Raw genomic sequence first — 18699 nt, 5'->3', positions numbered from 1 at the left:
TGGCTGCCGCTGGCGGCGGCGCGCCCCGGGTCCCGGCCGCCGGCCTCGCACTCCTGTGCGCTGTCGCCGGGGGAGCGGGTGGCGCGTTGATCCGCCTTCCTGCCCGCCCCGCCGGACAGCCGTGTGGCGGACACACGCCCGGCAGGGAGGCGGCGGCGGCCCCTGCGCATTTGCTTCTCTCCATTTGGGGACTGGGAGGCGGCGGCGGCGGCTGTGGGTTTTGGGAGGGGAAGGGGTCGAGGAGGGGCAGAGCGGGAGGGGGCTGTCCTCGGGAGGAGGACGAGAAGGAAGCACCATGACGTCCATCCATTTCGTGGTTCACCCGCTGCCGGGCACCGAGGACCAGCTCAATGACAGGTAATAGGGCCGGCGGGCGGGCGGGGGGAGGGGCGCCTCCCCGCCCTCCCCTCCCCCATGGGGCCGCGCCGGGGCGGGCGCCGGTGTTTACGCGCCCGCGGGCGGGGTGGGGGGGTTCCTCGCTGCCCCCGGCTAGGCCCCTTCCGGGGCAAACTTCTGGTCCCGGGGGCCGGGGGCCGCGGAGGGGAGCGGGGTGTAGACGCGAAAGCGCGCTGCACCTCCAACACCGTGGTCCCCCTTCCCCGGAGGAGCCGCGTTGAACTCCGCGGAGACGGGAAGGGGGGGGGGAATTCGGCTCCCTGGGGGGGTGGGGGGGCGGGCTGTAATTACTGCCCGGCCCAGGCCCGAGGAATCCATATTAGTCAAAGTTGAATTGAGACAGACAATGCGGATGGGGGATGGTGGAGGTAAAAAGAGAGGGAAGAGGAGAAGCCGGACGAGGGGCCCCGGGGTTGGCTGGGCTCTCCGGGGCCCCCGGGAACTGTGTCCGGTGGGGTGGTCTGGACCTGCTGGGCCTGGAGGTCCCGGGGCGGGGGTGGGGGTGGGGGAGAGAAGCCGATTCCCGGCAGATCGCGGCTCGGGGGAGGGAGGAAGCGCCATGATTATTGTTATTATTATTAAATTTGAGCTCCTGCAGTGAGGTTTGCCAGTCCGGGGAGGGGATGAATTCAGGCGGGGGTGGGGAAGTGGATTGGATTCCCTTTGCTCTGCTTCTCCCGAAATGGTGCTGGCGGCTCCTGCTCCCGGCCCCTACGGTGCGAGCTTTTTTGTTTCCTTTTTTATTCTAATGATAGTGTTTTCCTGAGTTGTAATTTGACAGCTGAAAACCATGCGTAGAGTCAAAGGAAAACTCTTACGTTTGCAGTTCACAGTGCTGCTTTTCTTAACACGCTGTAAATTTCTGGGATGGGTTTTGCAAGGAGCGAGGGAGGAATTATGATTTTTTTTTTTTTTGGTCTTTTACAAGAAGACTCTTTTGGCCCTGGATTCCACCCCTTCCCTCCACCGTTCCCTGCCAGTTTAGGATTGGATTGCAGGGCCGCATGCTCTCGGGAAACTGAGATAAAGCAGGAAAAGTTCCTTCACTGTTACAAAACAGAGACTCCGAGAAGGTTGTGGGAAGCCTCCATTAAAGCTAGTCTTAGAATCTAGGACTCAGACCTAATGATGGGCTAAGTGTTTACAGGGTCAGAAAGTGGGGCATTTTAAGCTTCTCTCTACCCCAGCACTTTCGCTGCTGTTTCTTTTGAGTACTGAAGGTCATCTGGACCTAAGTTTAGATATAATTTTTGCTAAGTGACCGGGTGACATAAATTGCATGACGCCCTGTTTGTCATGTGCTTCCCGGAGGGAGGAAGAGGCCTAACTTGATGCTAAGATACTGGCCCCTGTCTCGGAGTATCTTACTGCTTCAGGTGGGGCGAACAGCTTTTCAATCCGGGAAGCTGGTGACTTGGTTTCTGCATTGGTTCGGATTTGTCTAATCTTTGCTGTAGCCATGTTGTATTTAACATGTTTTTAAAACTTTTAGAATACTTTATGAAAATATCAAACATTTACAATTGTCACATAGTTCCTTTAAAGACTGAAATAAGTTTTAAGTCATTTATTTTTAACATTTTGTTATGCAATCCTTGCTCTGACTTTATTTCATTAGTTTTTTTTTTAAGATTTCACATAAGTTTTTTTGTAAGTTTTAGAACTAGGCTAAAAGTGAGGATGACTGTACTGTCATTTATAGAACGGAGATGGTGGTGCAACTTGTAACTTAGAAAACTGCAGCAGGAGAGAAGTAGGGTATGTTTTCTGTATTAGTCCTGACTATATACCAAGAATCCTTACTAGCCTACTCAGTTGACTATGCATGCTAAAGCCTCTTTTGCAGCTTGTTGGCACTTTGAGTAATTTTTAAGCATTCCTTTTGCTTCTGCTAGTCTGAGAAGTTTGCAAGTAATGTATAAAGTGAAAAGTAAAAGTGACCTGTTCTTTTTTTTACCCCTAGGGTAAACAAATAATCAGCTTTGTTTTTGATTCCTGTAGTGTCATACACAATACTAAGAATATTTAGATCATCTTCAATTTTCATTTCATAAAATACAGATTTGATTGAGACCATAGAATGTGTACGTCAAGGGGGCAGATAATTTGAAAAAAATAGGAAAGGGCTGTAGGTAAAATTTTAGGAAGCTATAGTTGTATCCGTGTAGTAGCAGTAAACATGTCTGACCTGTTAAGATTTATGAAGGTAGCATCTGAGTTAGTCATGCTCCTTCAGTTTTGAAGTAGTTGACTAGTGGTGGAGCTCTTCTGTCTCCTCTTCAGAAGAGAGATCAGGTTTGCATACCTGGCTGCAAAGTAATAGGATCAACCTATTGCTGCATTGCTTAAGCAAAATGTTTCCAAAAGGGATTGGTTTTCTGGACCCTTCTAACTTACTAGAATAAGCAAGCCCAGAGTATTTTTGCCTTCAGATAAAAATCTACCGAGGTTTAGTCAGTTTTGGTAATAGAAAGGAGTGTGCTACTAAGGCTTGATTTTTATATGAAAAGTATATCTGCTATAGTCACAAATGAAATGATAAATGATAATTTTGAATGAAAAAGGCTATGAATAGGTAGACTTTAGTCTTTACCTGAAAAGCAGTAAGATTGAACAGGCAGTATGGTACTGCAAGTAAACTGCTCAGTTAAAGAAAATGTACGGGCCTCCAAACATCAATATTTTCTTCTCCTAGTAAGTTTTCTTTTTTAAATAGCCACACCCTGTTAAAAGTCGTATTTTGTTTAGTGTAATAGTGTGATGTCTCAAACACCTACAGTGTACTCAGCATTAAAAAAAAGACAGTTGTATCTGATTTTTTTCTTTGTTTTCTCAAACTTGCTATTTTTGTGATAGGCTGTATATTGGGTTGAAATCTTTAATTACTGGTGCCAGAAGACCAAATAATGCAGTGGATGAATATAGGTGGGGATGGCTAGGCCAGAGGAGAGAAATTTAGAGAGCCTAGGATGTTGGTCATGGCTTTCCAGAGCGGTTACAAGGTCCCTGGTGCAGGGCGCTGGTCCTCAGCAAATATTCATTGTGTGGAATTGAAACCATTCAGTGCTCAGATACTTTTGTGGCATTTTGATTTTCTTTCTAGTGAGTTTTGAGAGTTAGTGGTATGTTCCTGCTTAACACATTGTCTCAGAGAAATAGCAGAAACAACACCAAGAACATGGTTCTGCATGTTGAGATTGAGCTGGAAGTGCCGGTTCTCCAAGCCCTGGAAAGCGCCGGAGAAGTCATGGAGACCAGTTTTTCACTGATGCACTGGAAAAACAGGCCCCGAGTTTACAGACTTTATCCAAGGTACTGACAGATGCGGTCCACATGATGGGTCTTCTGATTTTTAAAGTCCAGGGCTCTTTCCACTATTCCACATGGCCTATATTCTGGGAAATTTCTGCTCTCTGAGGCATCCCGGCCTTAGAGCAGCCACCTGTCTTGGTTTCCCCTTCCCCTCTGCTCCTCCCTCCAGCGCTCCAAACTGACTAAGGCCATTTGTCCAGGGGCGGGCCCTCTTAACCCTTTCCTAGTATTGGTTAGGAGGTGATGTGAGTGTGTCCGTGTGACTTGTCCCTCTCCTGAATTACTCCTCTGGATACAGGTTGGCTACAATACAAACCAAATCTTGTTTTTGGTCTGTATGTGAAATTTTCCTGTGAGCTTTGATTTTTGGCCCTATAATGTGTTGTGCGATCATAAACATTCTTGGATGAGATTGTCATATCAAAAAGATTTTTCTCTAAGGAGCTCCTGCCTTAGGTGCTGTAAGGCTACACAGTAAGATAGTGTAGAGAGGAATTTGAAATTTGGAATTCCTAAATCTGGGTTTGTCTCAGCCCTGCTACTTGTTAATAACTGTGGTATGGTAGGCGAGTCATTTAAGCACTTACAGCCTTGCTCCCTGTTTCCTCCTCCCCACCCCCTACATACCTCAGTCTCAAAATCAGGCATAAGTCCCTACCTCAGTGTCGGTGAACAACAGTTGAGATAGTGGGTGGGGAACATGACATGATAATGTAGGTTCTGTGGAAAATATTATAAAGAGATGGTTACTTTTTTTTTTTTTTTTTACTGCTTTTATGTGTTGTTTGGTTTCCACATAGACAAGCAGGAACTCAAAGACACTGCCTTAGAATATCCTTAGCATTCAGTGCAGAATTCAGACTTAGTCTTATATCAGTGGTTTGCAACTGGGTGCAGTTTTGCCCCCCAGGAGATATTTGGCTGGGTTTGGAGACATTTTTGATTGTCTCAGTTGGGGCATTGATACTGGCCTCTGGTGGGTGGAGGCCAGAGATGCTGCTAAACATTCTGCAATGCAGAGGTCAGCCCCACAACAAAGTATGCACCTGTCTAAAATGTCAGTTATGCTGAGGTTGAGAAACTCCTTCCTGGATTATCTTGAATGTATCTAGATGTAAAACTAAATGGGAATTTTTGAAGAAAACTTCAAGCAGTGTAAGTTTAATGTCAAAACATGACTTAAGTTGAAATTAATTAAAATGAAGTAAAATTTATTTAAATTTAAATTAACTAACATGAAATAAAATTAACAGTCAGTTCCTTAGTAACAGTAGCCACATTTCAAGTGCTCTGTACCCACATGTAGTGGGTGGCCTCGGATTGGACAGTGTGGATACAGAACAGTGCCATGAGCATTGCAAATTCTGTTGGACAGCTTTGACATAGAAAGTGCTTTTTTTGTTTTTTTTTTGCACAAGTCATGGCATTTAGTAAGTGCTCCTTATGTTTATTAGGAACTGTTGGGTTTTAAAGACTCAGGCATATCCTCATCTTCTCAGTTGGGGGCAGAAAATATGCCAGGGAATATGGAGCTGAACAAAGGTTGTGGTCGGTAGAGGTTACAATTGTTGAAAGCTGCCTGAGATTTCATTGTGCTACCCCAAAAAACACAAGTACTAGGGTGGGGTGAGCATCACATCACAAGCCAGTGGGAAATCTCACTATTTGATAGTTGAGATTGTTACCTAGGAAAAATGGTACTAGAGTGACTGTTCTGTGAAAGTACAGGTGAGCTTCACTAAAATGATGAGATGAAGTTGATTAAGGAAAGTAAGATTAAAGATAGGGTATGAAATAGCCAAAAAAAAAAATTGAAAATCAAAACAAGGGCAGGTCGGTTTTATAAATCAAGAAATCAGTGACTAAATTGTAGGTTCAGAAGTAAACAGACCCTTGGGAAGGAAATTACATAGTACACAGGAGTACAACTAGAAATAATGGGATGAACTTTAGAAAGGTCAGAATTTTTCCCTAACAATTAGGTTATTTAGGAAGTCGTCTCTAAAGGAAAGTTTAATCACTGAAGGCTGTGTCAAATTACACTTAAGTAGATCTTGTAAGGTGTGTTGAAAGGAGTAATTTTATTTTGCAGGGGAATGTGCTCCTGTCTTTTTGCTTGGTTTTTATCATACATACAGTTGGCCCTTGGTATCCATGGGTTTAGCATGTGTGGATACCAAGTGCTGACTGTTCATTATACTAGTTATTTTATATAAGGGATGTCAGCATTCGTGGATTTTGGCATCTGTGGGGCTCCTGGAACCAATTCCCAGTGGAGACAGAGGGGTGACTACTTCTGATTAAGAAAACAAATTACATGGGTTCAATCCCCGGTACCCCCATAAATCAATAAACAAGTAAATAAACAAACAAACCTAATTACTCCCCCCCAAAAAGAAAACCCCACATTCCAGTTATACTCTGAGTTTCTGTCATTTTGATGCTGTGGCATTCTGAGCAAGTAACAGCTTGCCTTCCTGGCTCACTGTAATTGTGAATTGTTGATTTGTTTCTTTAATAAGTTTCACTCTGAAAATTATTTTAGTTTTTTGTTACGGGAAATTTCAAACATATACAAAAATAGAGAGGACAGTATAATGAACATCCATGTACAACAGTCCGATTTCAGCAGTTACCGACTTAGGGCCAGTCTAGTTTCAAGCGTCTTCCCTACTTATACCTTTCCTTCAGATCATTTAATTAATATACCTTCATTATTATCTTGAAGATGAAGACTTTAAAAGAATTACCTTAATCTCAAAATTGTTAGATTTTCCTATTGTTACATAAATGCTTATTTTTGATAATTGACAGTTTTGAAATTTTACATGATAAAACTAATTAGATTTTAACATGTTGCAAAATTTGACATTCTTACGAATATAAGAGAAGATTTTGGATAATAGCTTTAGAAAGACAGGCAACATGGCACTGGAACTCTGCAAGTTCCTCACAGGTTGGCTGATGCTATCACTTCTTACCTGCAGTGTGATAGCTTTTTATCAGCAAGTTCCTTGTAGTGGTTATGTCATGATGGTAAGACAGGATTCTTGAAATTAAGTGATTTTCTGTGGGGCACATTGAGGAATAAGAAAATAAGTCACTTGAAAAGTTTGTAACATTTTTCTGAGTTAATATGTAGAGGTTAGACTACTGTTAAATTGAACTTGGATATTAGAAATTATTCTCTAATGAGATCATGTCTTATATTATTTTCTTGATAGATTACTGTAATGTAATAAACCCCTTCAAAGTGAGAAATATGATAAATTTCTAGATAATTGTGACTTGTAACATTCTCATTTTTGTCCGGACTGAACAAGTGTTAAAAATTGTTATTTCACATGTAACTATACAATACCAAAATAGCAAAAGTTATGTTATTTGTTCCATTTCCAATGATATTATTCATCTTAATAAAATGTTTTCAATTTTCTCTGCTTATTTTGTAACTCAGCTTTATTGAAGTATAATTTACATACAATAAAATTCACCATTTTAAGTGTATAGTTTGATGAGTTTTGACAAATGTATGCAATTGTGTAACCACCACCATCAAGATGTTTTTTATGACCCCAAAAAGTTCCCTGGTGCCCTGAGAATTTGCATTCTCAGTCCTTTCCCCTTTAGCACCTGCCCCTGAAAACAAGTTATTTTACTTTTTCTTGCTGTAATTTTGCCTTTTTTAGAATTTCATGGAGATAGAATCATGTGTCTGGTATCTTTTCCTTAGCACAGGTAGCAGGTTTTCTTTTGTATCTGTGGTAGTAGTATTTCATTGTTTGGATATAACACAATTTTTTTTCTTTTTCTTTTTAATTGAAGTATATTCAGTTACAGTGTGTCAATTTCTGGTGTACAGCATAATGTCCCAGTCATGTATTCATTGTAATTTTTTTTTCATTTAAGGATATAACAGTTTTTGAATCTGTATTCTAGCTGATAGAAATTTGGATTATTTTCATTTTCTGGCTGTTTCCTAGTCTTTTTTTTTTTAACATTTTGCTATTAAAAAGCATTCTTATAGAACATCTAGAAAACAAAGAAGATCAGTTTAGCACTTCTGGTAAGAGTACCACCATTGGTAATATTTTGGTGACTTCCTGGTCTCTTTTTATATACATGGATTTTTAAAAAAATATGTATATGTATATGGTTGTAATCATGCTGGGTATAATCTTATGTATTTGAAATTTTTCTTGACTTAAACATGTTGTATTATTTTTCATAAGAAAAAGCTACTCCAAAAAATATACATTTTTCTTGATAGCACATCTCCATGTTAATTAAAATACTGATACAGATAAAGAGGTTATATTTTGGAATTTCATTAGTAGTAATGGTATTCTGAATTGCTAGTTATAAAGGTTATGACAGTGTCCAGTCTTAGCACTGTGAATAGAATGAATCAATAGACAGATGTTTATTTTCTTTCTCATCAGTTTGGGCCCCATTTTGGTAGTACAAAAGAAAAAAAAATGTTGAGAACCTGCCATTTCAAGAAATTGGCTCTGTCAGCATGAATTTCCTGTTCCAGAATGCAGATGGCAAGGTGTTCCATCTTTTTACTTAAACTCAAATACGAGGTTTTCCCTACGGACTCCAGAAATGGCTTTTGTATGAGTGGCTCCAAGACCCTCTTACTTAGAGGCTTGGTTGAAATTCACCTGTGTGTTTTTCTGTACCAGTCCACTTGCTGTGATGTGAAAAGTAGGGGAGAATGGGTTTTTTAAGCTTTAAGAAAAAGCCAGATTTGAGATTGGGAAGTTAACTTGATGAAGAAAGTTAGAAAAACAGACAATATGGTATAGGGTTATTTGGATGTCTAAATGATGAAAAAAATAAGAAAAGCTTTGGAAAGGGGGGGATATATTGGGTTTGTACTGTTCATCATTTATTTTCTAATGTTGTGGGAGTGACTTTGTCTTGGGTCCAAAGGGAATTTGAACTAGTTCAGTTGTTGCTCTGTGTCATCACCTGCATGTGGAAACTCTGCTTTATCTTTAAAGGAAGCACCAATCAAGTCATTTTTCTTAGGTTGCATGCAAATCTAGTTTGAACATTCATTTTCTTAGTGTTCTTATATTTCTAGTGGTGTTTAAACTTGTCTTTATCTCCTAGAAATACCTTGATGTTTTCTTCAGTGATTGCATTTTTCTGCTTGTCAGGTGTTCTGATGATTATAGATTGAGAAAATGAGGGGGAGGGAGTCCTTGGATGCTGTGGACAGTGCATCCTTTGCTTTCTATGGCTGTTCCTTGGGGAAGTGTAGGAACTACTTTTTCTTTACTTCCTGCAGCTGCCAGCAGGGGTGAATACAAATTGCTGCCACATGTTCCTACTGGTTCCCTGTTAGGTTTCTGTCACTGCTGAGGGATGCAGAACCAGGAACGAATGGGTGTCTTCTGCAGGGGAGGTTGGCAGCCTATGGTCTGCAGGTCAGAGATGACATGTGGGCTGATTTCGTTGGCAACTGCTCATCTTTCTGCCACTTCTGAGAGCCGAGAGACACCGAAAAAATAAATAAAACACCCGCATCCAGAAACAGGTATCAGTATGCGGTTAGCAGTCATCCCATACCATCCAGAAGGTTTCTGGTTTCACGAAGCTTTGTTGAGTGGCGCTGACTCTAGGGCAGTTGTTCTTTTGCTTTTCTTCTCCAGGACCTCTTGACGCCTCAGAAGACTGTTTAGAATTGTAAAAAGCTTTTTCATTTGACATGAAGATTCAGTCTTTTCTTCAATAAATTCTAGGACATTCTTGAGGGGTGATAGCATTTGTTTTTGAACATGATATGTTTAAACCGCATCCCCCCCTTTTTTTGGAAATGGAAAGTTTTTCTGGCAACAGTGTTAAAGTTTTACAAGAGTAACATAATCTAACCAAATTGTAGTAAAAACATTTTTTATGGTGACTTTTCCTGATGAAGAGTTTCTTTAATTTAAGGTAGTGTCTAAATGGACCACTACCAGCATCAGGAACACGAAAGCTTGAGGAGCACTGTGCGAAAGGCTCCTGCCTGCATTTCTTTGTCTTAAAAGTAATTGAGAACAGTAAACAGGGCCGAGCTTGCCAGCCCCTCACTGCCCCCAGCCGGCCTTTCCCCTCAGACTACGGGTTCTAGAGCTGTTGAAGAATGGGGTATTTTCCTGCCCTTTGAGACTATAGTAATTTGTTTTTGTTTGCTTTTCTGGTTTTACAAATGAAATTTTAAAAATCTACGTTGTTGCATGAATATTAGGTCTTCCCCAGAACTCTAAGACACTGAGGATAGCGTTTTAAAAATAGATGTCTGTTCATAGGGTTACAGTGTTAGTTGGGAGAGTGAAGCTGATCCACAGACCAGTAGCAAACTAGGAAAGACTGGGGACAGAGGTAGTCGAGTTAGACCTGTGTAAATATTTGCTATGTGTTCCCTGCACAGAGTTTTGAGAACAGTGTTAGATTAGTTTTCCTTGTTCAGTAAATGTTTGTGTGCTTCTCAGACATTGTGCTGGGCCCCTGGCAGCTGTCCCAGCCCCTCCTGGAACTTGGGTTGGGTAGTCGGAACCTCTCTGGTGCATTGGGAGAGTTTGGAGAAGAGTGAGGTGATAGATTAGTGGGCCCAATGAGTGGCATCAGGTGGGTGTGCCTTTTTTTTTTTAAGCTTTTTACTTGGAAATAATTAGACTCATAAGAAATAATGCAGAGAAGTCCCAGGTACTCAGCTTCCCCCAGTTGTAATGTCTTATTCACATCCTTGTCAAAGTACTAGAGACGGAAAGGAGCATTTCTCCATACGCATTTTTGAAAATTGTTTATTTCTCTGCAAGATTACATAGAAGACACAATTTAAAGAAAACTTGGTATTCTTAGATGATTTTGAATTGATGGGGTGTATAGTAGGCAGTGATTTAAGTTTTCAGTCAGTCTGTCTGTGATGTGATGGTTATGGAATATAAGTTGGAAGAAAACTGGGGATTTATTTGTTTTTATTTGTGTCTGATACTAACTGGCCCTGTGACTATGCATCAATGATATAACGCTCATCTGTAACATGAGAGAGCTGGACCAGATCATTTAGGTTTTTTTCTGCTTCAGTTTCTGTGCTTGGACGGTTGTGGTAGGGTAAAGGGTTTTTGTACTGTAGAATGGCTCAGAAGGAGAAAGAACTTTGTCTATTTATGGTTGTCCATTGTTTCACTTAAATTTTGTTGATAAATGAAAAAAAATGAACAAGCCAAGTGGGAAAATAAATTTTACTCCTTTTCTCAATTCAATGAGTATTTTGTCAATTAAATTACATACATGGGGATGCAAAGATGATGGCCTCTGACCTCATGAAGCTTTCAGGTTAAGGGGGAGACAGACATGTGAATAAAGAATTAAGTACTAAGAGATAATATAAGTGACAGGAAAGAAGGATCTGATGATTAAACCTGGGGCTCACAAAGGGCTTTGAAGACAAGGTTTCAGGGTGTGGGGACTGGTTCATCCTCTTACTTCCGTTCTCTTGGGCCTAATGAATTTTCATTTATAGGCATTGAAGATACTGTCAGCAACTAGGGGTTCGTCATAGTTGCTTGTATTTGACGTTGATAATCAGAGTGTTAATAATAGTCTAGAACTCTTGCAGTTTTAGAGAACAGTTTACACATAGACAGTATTGTGGGGTTTTTTTCGTTGTTGTTCCTTTGCTTTTTGTTTGCAGAAGATCTATCTAGGGGTAAGAACACAGAAGATAATGGCCTGTCGGGGTGTGAACACAAGGTGCTTCACCCTAATGCTTGGGCTTCGTGCTGTAGGAGACAGTACTGTGATTTGGCAAAGAGAGTTGGGGGGATACTTGAAGAGCTTATGTGGGGGCTCTGTGCTCCTTTCTGTTCACTCGTGCACAGGCTGGGCTCTGTGGCCGCCTGAATGCTGCTAGGAGAGAGGTGTCCTAGCACAGAGACACTTAGAAATGAGACCAAGTGTCCTCTGACTCTTCCATTGTTATTGTCTGTGTTTAAAATAAAAATTTCATGTAGTGCACTGCCAATAAATATTTTAAGATTATTTATGGTTATAGATATTCAAGTGATAGATCTGTTTTAGTGGGTAGAGAATTTCTTACCAGATTTAAGTGTTACTGTGAATCTGAAAGATTTTGTGTAGGCAGGCCCTGATGGGGAGAGAGCTGAGAACTGGAACGATACTGGATTTGGAGTCAGGAAACTTGTCCTTCAACTAATTAGTCATGTCATCATGGGCAAGTCATATCCTTTCAGTGAGTCTTGGTTTACTCATTTGTAAGATGAGGGGGTGTGTGCGATGTCTGAAAGTTCATTTCAGCTTTGAATCTGTGGGACTTAGGCCTATAGGTACTCTTTTATGAGTTATATTTAATGTATGTTGGTCAGCTATGCCATTTTAAGATCTGATTTTTATTTCCTGCCTCAGAGCTGCTCATCTACCCTTTTGTACACGTTCTGCCAGGTGTGTAGAAGCAGTGAACATTCTAAAGTCTGAACACCTTGTTTGTTTAGCTGGAGGGAAGCTCTTCAAAACTAGCCCACCTCCTCTGTATTTTTTTTTTAATTTTTTAACTGCTAGGGCTCATGTATTTAATTTGACATAAATGAATTTAGTACAATTATATTATCTTTTCATTATACTCTCCATATAAGTTTAATGGAAGAAGGTTCCGGGTAGCAGAAGCTTATTTGAAATAATGTGTGATAAAGTGAAAGCACATTGGTAGCTTATCACCTCCTGGGCTTTGGAGTGTTGCTCACCTTTGATTTGTATTGGGTTGTGACTGTGAGCCTGGTCGCTTTCGGAAGGCTGTTTAGGCAGTCCCAGTGCTGTGCGGTGCTCAGTGGGAGTTCGTCTCCTGTGTTCCGGGACACCTGTTACTCTGTATGGTGGCCGTGATAATTGATACTACCTTTTGACTTGAGTAGACTGCAAGTCTACTTGACTTTGACTGCTGAGTAGAAACTCATTTTTGAGATGTTGAAAATTTTACACCAAGGAGGATTTTAGGATTTTCATATTTTATGGCTGAGGAAATTGAGGACTAGAGTGCCCATTTAGTGAAGTGGCAAAGACAAGACTTTGCATTAACTCAGCTTACTGCTTTTCCTTTTCTTTTTGTAATGGGCATGGGAAGTAACTTGCTTTTCTGATATACACACAAACACACATGCAATTAAATGTTGATAGTACACACACTGTGTGCACATGTATGCCATTAAATATAATCTCATTCTGTAATTCAGCAAATTTTTGGGGGCTTCTGCTGAATGTCGGTTCCAGTCTTGGGTGTATGGTGGTAGAGCTTAGTCTGTGGGAAGACAGGCCATTACAGGGCAGTATAAGTATAGGGAAAAAGGAAGTTCAGGATTCTTCACCAGAGACACATAGCCCTGTCTTGCGAAGAAGGCAAACTTACGGGAAGAAGAAATGTTTAAAAGGAGAACCAGGATTCTGAAGACGAGGTAGGCTGAGGAGCTGCTGGGGGAGCTGTGTAATGTACTTTTACGTGAACTGAAGTTTTAAACATTTGTAGGTAAAAACAAAATGTCACAGAAATGACTGTGCTCCAGCCTTTAGAAGCCATACATTAACTATTGCCTTGTGTCTACATGAATACATGTTTTAAATTGCTTTAAAATTTCATCTGTTTGCAGAGGACAGGTCATGATCATGTGTCTTTTTCTTTCCTCTTGCCTGGGGTTTGATGGAGGAATGGGGATCATGAAGTAACAATCTCCATGCTTAGTTGAGTGCGGAAACTGGGACCATTGTTCATGTCGAAAGTCAGTATGCTGGTACCTATTTTTATTAAGCTCTCCTTCTGGGCATGCGAGGGTGTGAGATGGTGGGCTGGGGATGCATTGGGATCATTACCATCGTTTCCATCCTTTATGTGTTATTTGCGTGAGAAAGGCTGAGCAGTTAGTTTCTTGCTTTGGTATAATATTCCAGTATCTTTGGTCGGTCTGTGTAGTACCTGCAATGTACTAAATACCCTGATGATCAAAAAGTCAAGTCACAGGTTTTATCCTTAAGGAGCTTACTGTGTAGTTAGGGAAATAAAATAGAAATATTAAAAGTAGTGTAGCAGTATTAGAAACTCAGTAAATGATTAATTGCAGAATTGAATAGAATTCATGAGAAATTCTGGAAGAAGTCAAAAGAGAAAATGCCCCCTGGACCTTCATGTCTTAATTAGACTTTCTGTATATGTATGTGTATATAATATGTATGTATTGATATGCAGGTAATTCTAAATGTAATTTGGAGAAGTTGAGATAACCAGAGTTTTAATAGGTGTTGTCTTTACATTATTTTTGCAGTACATATGAGCTAAGAGGTACAGTTTTACCCATGAACTTCAGTATTGTCTATGTGGTTGTTCTTATGAGATCTATTTCAGATGTCTTTCAGTGCTTTTTTAAAAAAAATTAAAGTATAGTTGATTTATAATGTGTTAATTTCTGGTGTACAGCATAGTGTTTCAGTTATACATATATATTTATATACTCCTTTTCATGTTCTTTTTCATCATAGGTTATTACAAGATACTGAATATAGTTCCCTGTGCTATACAGTAGAACCTTGTTGTTTATCTATTTTATAAATAGCAGTATCTGCAAATCCCAAACTCCCAATTTATCCCTCCACCCCACCTCACTTTTCCCCCGGTAACCGTAAGTTTGTTTTCTATGTCTGTGAATCTGTTTCTGTTTTGTAAATAAGTTCACTCGTTTCGTTTTTTCAGATTCTACATGTAAGTAGTATCATATGGTATTTTTCTCTCTCTCTGGCTTACTTCACTTAGTATGACAATCTCCAGGTCATCTATGTTGCTGCAAATGGCATTATTTTATCCTTTTTTATTGCCGAGTAGTATTCCTCTCTCTTTCTGTGTGTTTGTGTGTGTGTGTGTGTGTTTATACACACACTTCTTTATCCATTCATCTGTCAGTAGACATTTAGGTTGCTTCCATGTCTTGGCTATTGTATATAGTGCTTCTGTGAACATTGGGAGTGCGTGTGTCTTTTCGAATTAGAGTTTCCTCCAGATTTATGCCCAGGAGTGGGTTTGCTGGATCATACGGGAAGTGTGTTTTTCAGTCTTTTAAGAAATCTCCATACTGTTCTATAATGACTGCACCAAACTACACTCCTACCTACACAGAGGGTTTCCTTTTCCCCACAGCCTCTCCAGCATTTATCTTTTGTGGACTTTTGAATGATGGCCATTTTGACTGGTGTGAGGTGATACTTCATTGTAGTTTTGATTTGCATTTCTCTGATAATTAGCCATATTGAGCATTTTTTCATGTGCCTATTGGCCGTTTGTATGTCTTCATTGGAGAAATTCTTGTTTGAGTCTTCTGCCCATTTTTTGATTGAGTTTTTTTTAATTGTTGTTACTGAGTTGTGTGAGCTATTTGTATATTCTGGAAATTAAGCCCTAGTCGGTTGCATCATTTGCAAATATTTTCTCCCATTCCATAGGTTGTCTTTTTGTTTTGTTTATAGTTTCTTTTGCTGTGCAAAGCTTCTAAGTTTAATCGGTCCCATTTGTTTATTTTTGCTCTTCTATTGCCTGGGTAGACTGCCCTAGGACAACGTTCAGTGCTTGTTTTTAAATGGGATATAATGGTACATATTTGGAGTCATTCGTTACTGTCTTCATCCAAAGTGGTGCTGCCCATCAGTAACAGAAGTGGTCAGAAATGGTAATGACAGTAATAGCAGGAGCAGCTAATATTTTGTACCAGGCTCTGCATTAGGCATATTGTAAGCTACAAGTACAGGACTCCATTAGTTCAATGTGTAAGTAAACTTTGCCATTATAGAAGCGAATTTATGGTCTGAATTATTTCTTGGATATGCTGAGGGACTCATCTGTCCTTTCCAGGTATTTCAGATCAAAAATCTTGATTCAGTTCAAAGGTCAGGCTTTTAAGTTCTCATTGTTGTGGTTAGTTTTTCTGGCTTGTCTACTTTATAGATTCTGGTAAAGCCAATAACTTGAGACACTACTGAGAGAGTTTAAAGAAATAGGGTCAAGGTCCTTTAGACTTGCTGGTTGCAGAGAGAGCTTGCAAGGAATTCCTTTGCAAGCTCAGTAGAGCTTCGCTTAGTTTTTTAAGAAATTTTTGTTCCTAGATTTTTTTTTTTCCTTTTGTTTGATTTTGGTCTTTGTTACTTGCTCTTCTCTCTCATCCCAAGCTCTTAGCTTTGTGGAGATCCAGCAAGCTTCAGAATATTTAAAGATGTTTAAAATTGCATGTATACGTTTTAAACACAAGTATCACCTTTTTTCTGTACTCTTTTAGATGAGACCTCAGTCACTGCTCTGAGGTTGATTGGACAAGTGAGTCTGCATATTTTCTGTATCCCAAACGGCAGGAGGCTGGAAGTTCCTTTGTTTTTGTTTCTTAGTTAGCTGTCCTCGTGACATTTTACGGAATTTTGGATCTAGTTTTGATAGTTTATTTTTTAAGTTTTTTTTAAAAGCATGTCCCTTTTCTGTCTTTAGTGTGCCATTTTGTTACTTTATTTACTTAAAAATAAATTTAATTTTTGTCCTTACTGTCATTTGCTAGGTGTAACATTTCTGGTTGGGGATAATTTTTCCTCAAAATTTTGAAGGCATTGCACCATTCACATAGCTTCCAGTATTTCTTTTGGGGAGTTCAGTGTCCTTTGACTATTGATCCTTTTACTTGACCTCCCTCTACTCCCCCCAAAGCTTTTAGTCTTCCCTTATTTAGCCTGTGGTGCTGAGAAAGTTCATGTTGATACGCCTTTATGTAGTGTAGTAGGTCCTTTTCTCATTCATTTTATTTTGGGCCCCAAACACTTGGTAGGTGTCTATTCTGGAAGCTCATATCATCCAGTTCCAGGAAATTTTATTACATTTTATTCTCTCATTTCCTTCCTTTTCTTTTCTTTTCTTTTCTTTTTTTTTTTTTTTTGGAGGGGGAGAAATTCCTAGTAGTTGGATGTTTGACACCTCTTCTGTTGCTACTCTGATGTACTTATCTTTTCTCCTGTATTGTCCATCGCTCTTACTTTTTGTTTTATGTTGACTTTTTTTTTTTTTTTTCTTCCTCCTGTTTGGCCAGTTTCTCCAGAAAGGAATCCTAGAAGATAAGAGTGTGGCTGTGAGCATTCTGGGATGGGGGCTGGCCAACACCTCATTTCAGTAAACAGCTTTCATGACTTCAGTGTGCCCATAACTGCCTAGCCACGTATCCCTAGGCTGTTATTCTGGTTGAATTTCTGTAAATAGGGAACAGTTCTGTCAGAGTCTGGGAAGGACAGTCTTCTGCCTGTAGGGTGGGGGTCTTAACTGCTCCTTATGCCAACTTCCTGTTCCCAGTCAGCCCCAGACTGCAGAGGTACCTGGTACCTCCAGTTCCTGAGGGTCGGTCTGGTCCTTTTTTGGCTTCCCCCTCTGTTTCTCTTGTCTGCTAAATCACTTGCCACTTCTCTATCTGCTTTCTAGCATCCAAAAATTTTGTTGGCATCTCTTGCTTGAGCGCTCTAGCCTTCTTTCTTTTTGTCCTTGTAACTTTAAGATTCGTTTGTTGTCATTTTATTGGGGTTGCAGGAGGTGGTGGAGGTAAACACATATTTCACTAGAGGCCTACACAAGAACATTATTTCTCTTTGTTCTGAATATACTAATTCTCCGTACCCATTGTCTTGGTCTGCTTGGGCTGCTGTAACAAAATACCTTTTATTTTTCATGATTCTGGAGGCTAGAAGTCTAAGATCAGGATGCCATAATGGTTGGGTTCTGGTGCAAGCCTGCTTCTTGGCTCGTAGATGACTGTTTTCTTCTTCTATTTTCACATGGCCGTGAGCAGAGAGAGGGAGGAAGCAAGCTCTGGTTGTGTCTCTTATATGGGTACCAGTACCATCTTGAGGGCTCCACCTTCAGGATCTGATTACCTCCCAAAACCCCCATCTCCAAACACCATCACATTGGGGATTAGGGTTTCAGCATATGAACTGGTGCAGAGAGGGGTGCGGAGGTGGGTGCTGACACAAGCCTTCAGTTTGTAGCTCCCAGTGTGATCTCTGTGTGACTCTCTCTTTAGCTTGCGCACTGTCCCTGTAATCTCTGCTCATGTAACTGGTTTTTGGCCATGACTCTTTACTCTCAGGAAAGGCTTGAAGCTTGCTCTTGGCCTTGCAGTAATCCTACATTTTCCTCCTGAAAATGGGGATCCCAGGATGTGCAGATTTAATAACTTTTCACAATGTACTCAAGCCTGCCTCAGTTTAACTTTGGGAGGCTCCTGTTAGTCTTCAGGCGTGAAGAAAGTTCTTTAAATCTTACTGTTATCAGGGCTTGTGTTTTTTCTTTTATTGCCATTTTGAAATGTTTTCTCCATTTTCTTCATCTGTTGAGGGGCATACACTTTCCTGTATGTTAAGGTTCTCTTCAAAGCACTCGGGTTCTTCTGAGTAGCTTTCATTTTGTACACTTTCGTGTCCACGACAGGTAGGTAGCAAAGTGGAAAGATTGGCGGATCTGTTATCTGCTGTCCAGTTAATGAGATCTGCATCTGTGAAGTATGTTGGACTTCCCTTTTTACTGTTTTTGTATCATCTGCCTTTAAATGGTCTATTTTTATATTTATTCACCCTTATTGGAAGGGAGATTTCAGTTCCAAAAGGAACAGTTGTTGATCGCAGGAAGGTGTTGGACAGTTTACTTTTGCAGTTGTGTTTTGACTAGCAGGCTGTTGTAGCACTGTTGACTGTTTAGATGATCTATAAGAAAAATAATTTCAAATCTTGAAATTTATCTTCTTGGTTTCTTGAGGTGTTTGGGAGAACTTTAGCTTTTTTAGTTGTAGAAGAGCCATTGTTTTGTTTAGTAGATAAACCATTACAAATGTTTTCACTCGGGTAGACCCCCTTCTCTGAGATGATGGATCCCAGCGCCTCAAGACCTGTTTAAAACTCCTGACTCTCCTGGAGCCCTGGCCCTCT

At 40.4% G+C, this 18699-nt stretch overlaps 1 protein-coding gene across 9 annotated transcripts in view; it reads left to right on the top strand.

Moving 5' to 3' along the window:
* The first annotated feature begins 228 nt into the window (after positions 1–228).
* UBR5 (ubiquitin protein ligase E3 component n-recognin 5) overlaps positions 229–18699 on the top strand; it is a 123555-nt gene continuing 105084 nt past the window's right edge. For 5 of the 9 annotated variants that reach the window (XM_072949578.1, XM_072949576.1, XM_072949579.1 and 2 more), the window contains exons 1-2: positions 249–357; positions 3500–3708. In XM_072949578.1, the coding sequence (XP_072805679.1) occupies positions 3521–3708 (188 nt within the window). In that variant the 5' untranslated portion in view covers positions 249–357; positions 3500–3520. Of the gene's footprint in view, positions 358–3499; positions 3709–18699 lie in introns of all 9 variants that reach the window. The other 4 variants (XM_072949583.1, XM_072949582.1, XM_072949580.1 and 1 more) reach the window with 1 other exon arrangement.

The sequence above is a fragment of the Vicugna pacos genome, chromosome 25 (assembly GCF_048564905.1).
Source record: "Vicugna pacos chromosome 25, VicPac4, whole genome shotgun sequence".
In the NCBI taxonomy this organism is placed as follows: domain Eukaryota; kingdom Metazoa; phylum Chordata; class Mammalia; order Artiodactyla; family Camelidae; genus Vicugna; species Vicugna pacos.
Note: the sequence above shows the minus strand (reverse complement) of the source record. Positions and strands in the feature narration are given on the sequence as shown.